Source organism: Priapulus caudatus, unplaced genomic scaffold (assembly GCF_000485595.1).
Source record: "Priapulus caudatus unplaced genomic scaffold, Priapulus_caudatus-5.0.1 Scaffold408, whole genome shotgun sequence".
NCBI lineage: Eukaryota > Metazoa > Priapulida > Priapulimorpha > Priapulimorphida > Priapulidae > Priapulus > Priapulus caudatus.
Genome location: NW_014577469.1, coordinates 123837 through 134493, shown reverse-complemented (window position 1 = coordinate 134493; position 10657 = coordinate 123837). Strand labels below are relative to the sequence as shown.

Below are 10657 nucleotides of genomic sequence, written 5' to 3'. Positions count from 1 at the left end.
AGAGAGAGAGAGAGAGAGAGAGAGAGAGAGAGAGAGAGAGAGAGAGAGAGAGAGAGAGAGAGAGAGAGAGAGAGAGAGAGAGAGAGAAGACGAGAGAGAGAGAGAGGGAACGGAGACTGAGGAAATGGGGCCGGGAAGATAGCTGAGGGGCCGTAGAAGAAGAAGGAGGCTGAGCGAGGGACAAGGGAGGCAACGGTAAGGACGGGAGGGGTGAAGTAGGAGTTTTGCACCCTACAGGCTAGGGCGCTCTCCTAATTAAAAACATAGCTATACTGATAACAGTTTATTACAAAAATCTATGTTCAGATACCCCCTAACCATATTAAATGCATATTTATCACAAAATATAACTCCTCTGGCGGGATGTTGCGCATGCGCTAACACACTAACGTCGCCAGATTGTGTACTGTCTGGTATATGCAGCGGGCACCTTACATGCAGGGTCTTTATCCTATTTCTTAAGAGAGGTCTACTCATAAAATTGTATCATATAAATCTATGCCAGGATATCTCCTCTCGATTTTAAATGCATAATTTTTTGCAAAATATTGTTCCTCTCGGGAGATATTGCGCACGCGCGAGCACCGTTTCAGGCGCGCAGTAGGAACTAAAGAAAACTGCATAATATAGCTTTCTGAGAGAAAAAGAGAGAGAGAGAGAAAGAGAGAGAGAGAACGGAGACTGAGGAAATGCGGTCGGGAAGATAGCTGAGGGGCGGTAGAAGAAGAAGGACGCTGAGCGAGGGACAAGGGAGGCAACGGTAAGGACGGGAGGGGTGAAGTAGGAGTTTTGCACCCTACAGGTTAGGGCGCTCTCCTAATTTTAAAACACAGCTATGCTGATAACAGTGTATTACAAATATCTTTGTTCAGATATCCCCTGACCATATTAAATGCATATTCATCACAAAATATAACTCCTCTGGCGAGATGTTGCGCATGCGTTAACACACTAACGTCGCCAGATTGTGTACAGGCTGGTATATGCAGCGGGCACCTTACATGCAGGGTATTTATCCTATTTCTTAAGAGAGGTCTACTCATAAAATTTTATTATATAAATCTATGCCAGGATAGCTCCTCTCCATTTTAAATGCATAATTTTTGCGAAATATTGTTTTTCTCCGGGGATAATGCGCATGCGCGAGCACCATTTCAGGCGCACAGTAGGAACTAAAGAAAACTGCATAATATAGCTTGCTAAGAGAGAGAGAGAGAGAGAGAGAGAGAGAGAGAGAGAGCGAGAAGAGAGAGAGAGGGGGGGAAACGGAGACTGAGGACAGGCAGCCGGTAAGATAGCTGAGGGGCCGTAGAAGAAGAAGGAGGCTGAGCGAGGGACAAGGGAGGCAACGGTAAGGACGGGAGGGGCGAAGTAGGGATTTTGCGCCTTACAGTATAGGGCGCTCTCATAATTACAAACACAGGTCTACTAGTAACAATTTATTACAGAAATCTATGCTCTGATATTCCCTAACCATATTAAATTCATATTCATCACAAAATTTCTAATTCATTTTAAATAATATATTCTTCTTCTCGGGAGATATTGCGCATTCGCAAGCACCGTTTCAGGCGTGCAGTACAGACTGAGGAAACCTGCATAATATAGCTTGCTAAATGAGAGAGGGTGGGAGGCTGAGGGAAGATAGCTGAGGGACGGTAGAAGGGTGAGGCTACGCGAGGGACAAGAGAGGCAAAGGAAAGGACGGTAGGGGTAGAGGTAGGCGTTTCGCTCTCTACAGGCTAGGGCGCTTTCCTAATTATAAACACAGGTCTACTGATAAAAATTTATTACATAAATCTATGCTGAGATACCCCCTAACCATGTTAAATTCATATTCATCACAAAATATAACTCTTCTGGTGAGATATTTCGCAGCGCTAATACACTAACGTAGCCAGATTGTGTACTGACTGGTATATGCAGCGGGCACCTTACATGCAAGGTCTTCTCCCTGTTTTTAAGTGAGGTCTACTGATGGAATGTTATCATGTAAATCTATGCTAAAATAACTCCTCTTCATTTCAAATGCATAATTTTTGCAAAATATTATTTTTCTCTGGGGATATTGCGCATGCGCGAGCACCGTTTCAGGTGTGCATTACGGACTAAAGAAATCTGCATAATATAGCTTGCTGAGAGAGAGAGGGGTGGGAGACTGAGGAAAGTCGGCAGGGAAGATAGATGAGGGGTGGTAGAAGAAGAGGGAGGCAAAATATTGTTATTCTCGAGAGAGTTATTCTTGTCATTCTTACTTCTCTTTATTGTTGTTGTTTGTGCACACCGGCGTGTGCGCGCTATGCTTGTGTGTTGCAGAGGAGCATTTGAACGGCATTTCCAGGAAATTATCAGCAATAATAAGCGAAAAAGAGTAGAGAAACTTTGATAGTGAATACCTTTCGTGTTTATTTACCATCATTTTACTATTGAAACATACTAAGTGCCTGTGCCTGTGGCTACAGCGGCCTGACAGGACAGATGTGACGTCACGCGCGAGTAATCGCCCACAGCATTTGTTATCGGAGCGCGGTAATTTCGCATATGTTAGCCCATGTAGCAACATTACTATATACGTGATGATTCTGACAGATAATTTGGAATACTAAAAGCTGTATAGATAATATAAAAGATATTCAAGTGTGACTGGGCAATTTTGACGTTTAAAAGCTCGATCGACACAAATCTTACAATTTGCAGATATTGGTGGAGAAGGAATGGTTGTCGTTCGGGCACAAGTTCACAGATCGCTGTGGACACCTCCAGAGTGACCAGAAAGAGAAATCTCCTATATTCACACAATTTATAGATGCTACTTGGCAGGTAAGTAATCAGAAGCCCAACACTATAACCCTTATAGCCCAAGTTAAAGATATAACTAGTAACCAAAAGCCTCTAGCATGCGCAAGGATAGCTCTACCTTCTACCTATATATAGCACTATACGGGTCTATACCTATGTATTTATTCACTCTTCGCTGCCGCAAACCTATCTCCACAGGTCGACACTTAACTATGTCTGTCTATCAACAGGTGCTACAGCAATTCCCGTGTGCATTTCAATTCAACGACAAGTTTCTGCTGGCCTTGCACGACCACGCCTACTCCTGCCAGTTTGGTACATTCATCGGTAACTGCGAGAAGGACAGAGTCGATCTCAGGTGAGTTGAGGTTAAGTTCAACATGAGTTAATAAGCATGCTCAATAGACTCCCTGCCTTTATGAGATGGGCATTGCCTTCATGAGACGGGCATTAACGTCACACTTGACCCCGACCTTCCATGAATAGAGAGCAAGCCAGCAGAATCAAAATAACATCCAGCTCTACACGCTGCGTAATACAGAGGGACGTTGGCTATTAGCATTAGAGCCAAGAACAACATGGCATGCTCTTGCACTCTTGCACAACCTTACTCCTTATATGACCATGTCACAGGTTGTCTGACTTTACATATTCATTGCAGGGAGACCTCTTGCATGACCCTACAATTACCAGCGTCACAAGTTGTCTGACCATACATATGTTTGCCGTGGGGGTACGTCCTGCACGTCATTAACTATATTACCATATCACAGGTTGTCTGACAGGACTTATTCGCTGTGGGGATATCTCCTGCACAACCTCGGGGAGTTTGTGAACCCGCTGTACAGGAGAGAGGACAGCCAGATGGGCGTGCTAAAACCCAATACGAGTCCACAGAATGTCAGGTAATTTTACAGGGTGAGCCTCATGGCCTCCTGCTGCTGGTGCTGATAATGCCACCTAGCGGACGGAGGCAGAACGATGGGCTCCGTGGGTACAAGAAGTTAAATTTAACAGCTAACTGTAAAATATAACAGCTAACAAGCTAAGCTAACTGTTATATTTACCTCATTGCGTGGGTAGACCTATAGGTGGTTTGGTTGCCGTCTCATAAGTTCGTGGATTGGCACATGCTGCCAACTGAGCCTCGTGAGTAGTTTGATTGCTGTCTTGCCATTGCAAGAAACCATCGACCAGTATCACAAACTTTCTTCGTATAAATTGTGATTCGCGCGTATTTTGCATGTGTACAGGTAAATACACGGCATATAGTTACTGTTGTGAAAAAGACTGTTGAAAACCTGGTTGGCTGGATCGTTCGTTAAAATTTGCAGAAGTGTTCTTAGATGCGTTTGTACTGACAGACAGTTACACGTCTGTCTGTTAACCTGACTCGTCTGTTAGGTTTTGGAAGGGTATGTACATGCGCTTTGAGAGTTGGATCCATCCCAAAGAGTCGGCTATGGATAGTCTGTGTGTGCTGAAGGACCAGAGCTGTTCCCTAGAGGATCATCTCAAACTTGTATCAAAGGTCAGTAAATCTTCAGACTTAGCTATCCACACTTGAAACACACGGATACATGCGTTGCTAGACCGCACACACATACACACACACACGCGTGCGCGCACATGCACACGCACGTACGCACACACACATACATATATGTATATATATATATATATATATATATATATATGTAATATGAGTCATGAGCACAAATAAAGACTTATAAATAAAATATAAATACAGAAATGCTCTTTTCTATTATAAATGGATAAATGCGTGCTCTCAAGTTTTTCAATTTCACTTTGCCAGAGTCTAACCTAAAAGACATAGTACGTACGTCTATTTTATCACACGTGTATGTACATGTATACGTTTGCTCTAGAGAATATCGTCTATGAAGGTGCTGGTGGGAAAGAACACTGAGCAGACGGCGACGACCTTACCAAGGTCATGCATGACAGACAGCGCCATCTCATCCGTGTCTGGTCTCTCTGATGACACCGTCTCCACTGACGTCGCCACCACCCCCACGTGTATCCTCACGCCCCTCCTGCCAGGAGCGACGCGCGAGGGCGCCACCGTCAGCGAGTGCGAGTCCGGCGTCGATGTCGGTTGCCTCCAGGTGTCGCTGAGCACGGTCGAGTCGTGTGGCGGGTGCGCAGAGGGCAGCGGGAGCGCGGAAGCGATTCTCGCCGAGTTGGAATCCGTGTCGGTGGAGTGGCGGAGTCTGCGCAAAGCACGCACATGCCCCTGCGCAGCGCATTTTGAGCATTTCACGCGCAAGTACCACTGCTGGCGGTGCGGACGCATATACTGCAGTCGCTGCATCGACAAGCGGCTCCACCTGCTGGGCCACTTCTCCAACCGCGCCGTGCCCGTCTGCCGGAACTGCTACAAGCAGGCGCAGAGCACGTTGTAGGTGGCGCCACTGCTCGGGTAACAGTGAGTGAGAAAATAACAGGCTGGATTCAATGCAAAGTCCGATCGAAAGGAATCGTGGACAAATGCTGAGACCTGTTGACATCTGTATTCACATATTGGAAGTAAATGTCTTCGTTATCAATAAATGGTGACCAGCTTGTTAAATGCAAAGTTTCGCGCACGATCTGTAATGGCGAATTGTGCTTTTTAACTCAGTGGGTGTGTGTAAAACGTCCAGTAGCCTACATGCTAGTCTAAAAACGTATATAGATGGAATCAGTGGTGCTTCAATTCTGCAACACAAAATAATTTATATTAATTCTTATTACATTTGTGCTTCGATCTGTTCTACCGATGAAGGTATTTTCTTACTGCTAAATGTCGGTATTGTATTTGCTATACTGATATTCCATTTGAAAGTTATAACTCATGCTACTAGATTAAAAGCAGGTTGAACAGTACATCAAAGTAACCATGGTTTTCTCTGTTTTACTATTGGTATTTCATATAGTATCTTCTTCAATTAGTAAATAACAAATATATTATTATTGACATGTACAGTCGACAGTTGGCAGGTGAATTGGAGGCATAAAGAATAAAACTGGCCATTTTTCGGAAGGCACACGGGCGTAACGATATTGTCGTAGACACTTATTTTCATTTACAAAAAGTGGTTAAATATCTCATATCGGATTAACATGTCAAGTGAAATGCGTGTAGATAGAAAATTTGTACTGCTGGTGGTACAGGTGTTAGTATATATATGTGATATATTAGCTCTCGTGAAAAAATAATGAAGGTTAGACAGGGGTCACACCTCTGTGGCAGTATGTAACACGGTAAGAGTGTAAAGAACGGGTTTTCGAGGACAATTGTGAATGATTAACTTGAACTGCATGTTAATACACCGTCTGTTGTTAATATATACGTGCGTATGTATAGACACAATTCATTCACGCATAGCAGAACGTGGTGATCTCTGATCTGTAAATATTATATCCGAATCGTAATATGGCATCTTGAACAACTTGTTAATAATGGTCCTGTGGTTTTTATATTTGGTTTGCAGCTTTTGTAAGCAGCTTGAGCATTTTCCTGATTTCATACTCCGTAAATCTATTTATGTTTTCTCTCGAGGATCATACTCGCTATACTGCTCTCAGGTTGGACTTTTGCAATAGACATTTTCTCGAACATAAACAGCACACGGTCAGGAAATTTCGTGTGTGATAAATTTACTCTGCATGAGTACTGACTTATCTATCTCGAATGGGTCTGGAGATCAATGACAACTTGTCATCTACTTACTGTTACCTAATAAGTGTGCAATTCGTCAGTATAGTAGGTAGAAAGTCTATAAAGGTTGAACCTATAAGTAAAATATAGAGGATGGAGTATGAAGAACTGCTTGTTATAACTAAAGAGAGGAATGTTTGCCCTTGTTGATGTACATTTACTGTTATGCAATGGACCTCTGTAAGCAACATAACATGGTGCCTGAGGTTGTGTGGGAATTCACTTGAGAGTTGCCGACCATGTGACGGGAATTTGTTTGCTCAGAAATTTAGCTGTTTACTTATTGTTCTGACATGCAATGCTTTGTACTCACTACAGATAAGTGTTCTTCCATTCTACCAAGACAAAGAGATTGGAACAGGGGTGAAATTTTGGCATGCTACAAAGTATTAACTGAGCGATTTTATTTATGGAAAATATAAACTATGTATAGAATTCCCCATTGCATTCAATAAATAATATATATCTATATATAGCATATGATTTTGAATATTACTATGTTCTAATCCACAGTTAGGCAAGTGTTTACACTTTGAAAATGCAACAACCCAGTTAGTTGTTATGCTACCTAAGAAAAGAATCTCGTCCACGTTTAAAATATACCTCTTTGCCCTCATTCACCAATACTGCATATATTATAGGCATGTGCACATATCATACAAGCGACACAAATCTTCGAATGTAAAACTAAAACGTCTCAAATATTAGACCCAATTGTCTCGAAATCTCTTTTTTCCCTTTATACATGTGGGCGTATCACACCATATAGCTAAAGTTACCTCATCTCACTTTTGATGGATGGAATAAAATAGACCAAAAAATTATTGGTTTAATTGACCATTGATGAATAGTACAGTACAACAGGAGCCCGTTGTCAGAAACGTTCTAACAAATAGTTACAACTATCATGAATCTACAATGCACTTGCACAAGACAACACTTCATGAGCAAAAGGTATGACACCCTACACTTATGTAATCAGAAGTACATAAACAATATTATTGTACTTTTGACATTACAACTTTACGTTGTACTACGTACGGTTCATGATGGTTCTTACAACGGGTCCTTTGCAGGATGCACTCGATACATTTCTTTATGTTTTTTCTAATTCTTATCTTTTTTTGTCTGTTTCAGGGAAAAAGAAACTATTTGATTTTGCTAGATCTGTGTGCCTTCTCTCTGTAGTTTTGTAAACACTTTCTTCATGAATGTGTGCAATATTTCCGGTGCTGTCTGCATTCTCTGTAGGTACGTACAATATCTATACAGCTGTATGGCATTCTACTACTCTAGCTCAGCATCCAAGTCCTGTAGCATGTTATCTTGGTACAGTCTCATATTTTGCATGCACGTGTGCACAAGATCAACAGAAGCATCTGCACTCTATCATTCGCCTCATGGAGCTTTAATTCTAACTGCCATGAAAATATTTCAGCACAGAAAAAACTCATAAATCATAATCAAAACTAATAAACCACACATATATAATAACATACCTGTATTTCTCTGAAGACGAATACTCCCCACAATGCTGCTATGACTCCCGGCCCCTGGAAAGTAGATAAAGACTAATAAACCAATCTTGGTCCACGCCAAGATGCACATTTTCATGAACTGAAAGTGTGGGACACAAAAACAAAAGTTGACATTTTATACTACTTGAAATCCGAGAAAACCATATTGAAGCAAGTAACTAAAGTGTACCTCGCCTTACTTTTGATTCTGCCATGACAGAATAGAACAACTCAATACAATTTTATGATGTTCAATGAATGCTAAGCAAAGAGTAACGCGGATTGCCCGTGCCGGAATTGCTCCCACCGTGTGCAGGTGGCGCCACCTACCGTAGTGATGATGGGAAAGCTGATGGTCTCGGTGAGCACCTGGTTGGCTATGAACCAGCCAGTGACGCCGCATGCAAGCATCGCTCCGGACACGAGGCCGGGCAAGATGGCGCGCGGGTAGACGCGTGGGCAATTCCGCATCACTGCACAGTAAGCGATGAATGTGACGCAGCTTGTCAGTAGCACGCCGTTCATGTGAGCAAACACGTAATCCAGCCCTGAAACAACAGAACATTCAACCCTGTGAGCACATAACATCCGTACCTGAAAAATATATTATTTAGCCCAGACAGCGTAACACCCAGACTGGAAACAAAGGAAACAGACCATCACGCACGGCTCGCTTGTAATTGATATGTAGTCTAGACCTAAAACAACAGAACATCACTCATATACAGTTTGGCATTGATATGTAGTCTAGACCTAAAACAACAGAGCATCACTCACATACAGCTTGTCAGTCATACTTAGTCTAGATCTAAAAAACCAAAACATCACTCACACCCAGTTTGTCACTAATACGCAGTCTAGACCTACAACAACATAACATCTCTTGTGTTAGACACACTGTGTCTAGAACCAATGTACACATAATAGAAAGCACACACTCAACCTCCGGGCTTCAGTAACATTGGTTTTCTCAGTTGACAAAATTCAAAATTCCCTCACCGCCCAGCAATAATTGTACAATGTCTCAATGAAGTGTTCCTTTGAGACGACTCACCATTTTGGCTGGAGTCTTTATAATTGTCCTGTATGTAGATTACTGGAACAAACGTGACTCCGTAAAACAAGCCAGAGATAACTGATAGTGACACTCCTCTGAAAAAACAACATTCTATATAAAAAAGAAAAATCGATATCAAGAAATACAGAGGTGATATGGGGAGAAAGTGAGAGAAGGGGAGAATGAGAATGAAAGGGAGAGCGAGAGAGAGAGAGAGGAAGAGAGAGAGAGAGAGACAGAGAGATAGAATAAACCAACCAAATTGTGCACCACCCACATAACTTGAAGAAAGAAGACATGCAGCATAGCTTACTGACAGAAGTAGCAGATCTGGAATTGCACATTTTAATTGCGTTTAATTTGAGAGCCTCACCAGAACCATTTCCGCAGCAGCAGCCGCAGCATGACTTACACGACACGTTTTGTTGAAGGTTGCAATCTGTCTATGGATGTCTCATCTGGATCGGCTGGCTCGACACATGTCGTGGCAAGAGGCCGGTCCAGTGCACGGTCATGGGGTAGATCCCCAACCTATCAACAATACGAGATAATTATATACATGCATGCACAACTGTAGATGAGGGTCATTCATGGGAAACCCCGAAAGTGTCCCTTATAGACAGGTGTCAGTTCTATAGAGCTGGTTTCACTGTAGAACACCACTCGTGAGAAAACTAAAACTCTTCTTTATAAACAGGTGGCTATTCTCTAGATTTGTTTTCACTGTATAACTTCCACTCTACATGGATGTACATTACCCTTTACGTCATGCAGTAAACCCAAACAACAGTTCTTTTATTTTCTATTTTTTCCTGATGTATGGAGAATATGATTGATAGGTACCGGGTTCACAATTAGTGGCTCAGTAGCACTGTCCAGCCTTGTGGCCACTCTCATTGGTCCGCCTCCTTCACTCTTAATGAAAATGAACAGAATAGCCCTGGAAGATTGCAATGCGATATATCCACATCATTATATTTTAAAAAGGTACCAGGTACTATTTATTTACAGAAATATCAAATGCTGCAATGAAACCAAGAGAAACACGTTTGTGTGGCATTGGGTTTAAACATGAGAGTGATGTCAATATTACAAATTACTTGCCCGACTAGTGCAAAGGTTACTCCTGTATAGTTCAAAGCTAGATTGTCTGGTATCTCCTTCTTTATTCCAAACATACCAAATCTGAAAAAAGCAAGCATGAAAATTAGAAATTCTTCTTCTTCTTCTTCTTCTTCTTCATAGTCAATTGCGGATGGTCTACGCTGAGACGTCAGCTAGGGGCTGACCTCTCTGTTGATGATTCTTCTCCACCTTCCTCAATCGGCCGTATTGTTCTCCGTTACTCCCAACCTTCTCATCTCCTCCTCCACTCCATCCCTCCATTCAATTCTCTGTTGTTCTCTCGTCCTTCTTCCTCTCACCGGCTCCTGCCATGCTCTCTTCGTTTGCCCGTCATGTCTCTTCCTAACCATATGCCCATACCATCTCAGGGTTCTCCCCAGGATGAAATTCAAACAGGGGGGAGGGGAGGAGAAGGGGGAGGGGGGAGGGGGGGGG

The 10657-nt window shown here is 42.5% G+C and overlaps 3 protein-coding genes across 3 annotated transcripts in view; 1 reads left to right on the top strand and 2 right to left on the bottom strand.

Moving 5' to 3' along the window:
* LOC106810066 (myotubularin-related protein 6-like) overlaps positions 1 to 5665 on the top strand; it is a 46333-nt gene extending 40668 nt beyond the window's left edge. The window contains exons 8-12 of the mRNA XM_014813330.1: positions 2698 to 2820; positions 3030 to 3157; positions 3573 to 3704; positions 4204 to 4330; positions 4689 to 5665. Of these exons, the coding sequence (XP_014668816.1) occupies positions 2698 to 2820; positions 3030 to 3157; positions 3573 to 3704; positions 4204 to 4330; positions 4689 to 5225 (1047 nt within the window). The 3' untranslated portion in view covers positions 5226 to 5665. The remainder of the gene's footprint in view (positions 1 to 2697; positions 2821 to 3029; positions 3158 to 3572; positions 3705 to 4203; positions 4331 to 4688) is intronic.
* LOC106810065 (transmembrane protein 144-like) lies at positions 5515 to 10279 on the bottom strand. Its single transcript, XM_014813329.1, has 8 exons — positions 10202 to 10279; positions 9941 to 10037; positions 9510 to 9628; positions 9095 to 9192; positions 8371 to 8588; positions 8019 to 8076; positions 7127 to 7149; positions 5515 to 5520 (listed from the first exon to the last, which is right to left on the bottom strand). Exons 1-8 carry the CDS (start codon positions 10273 to 10275, stop codon positions 5515 to 5517), a joined length of 693 nt encoding a protein of 230 aa, XP_014668815.1. The 5' UTR covers positions 10276 to 10279.
* The window catches only part of LOC106810074 (transmembrane protein 144-like), a 12530-nt gene continuing 8760 nt past the window's right edge, over positions 6888 to 10657 (bottom strand). Inside the window, exon 11 of the transcript XR_001393949.1 lies at positions 6888 to 7556. The gene's annotated coding sequence lies outside the window, so the exon portion shown is untranslated. The remainder of the gene's footprint in view (positions 7557 to 10657) is intronic.

What these genes read in the sequence shown, in the direction of transcription:
- LOC106810065 (XM_014813329.1), bottom strand. Translation starts at nt 10,275, where the DNA reads ATGTTTGGAATAAAGAAGGAGATACCAGACAATCTAGCTTTGAACTAT. An exon ending in AGCCACTAATTGTGAACCCG is followed by an intron (nt 9,629 to 9,940) that starts GTACCTATCAAT and finishes TATTGTTGATAG; the next exon opens with GTTGGGGATCTACCCCATGA. An exon ending in TAAAGACTCCAGCCAAAATG is followed by an intron (nt 8,589 to 9,094) that starts GTGAGTCGTCTC and finishes CTGTTGTTTCAG; the next exon opens with GGCTGGATTACGTGTTTGCT.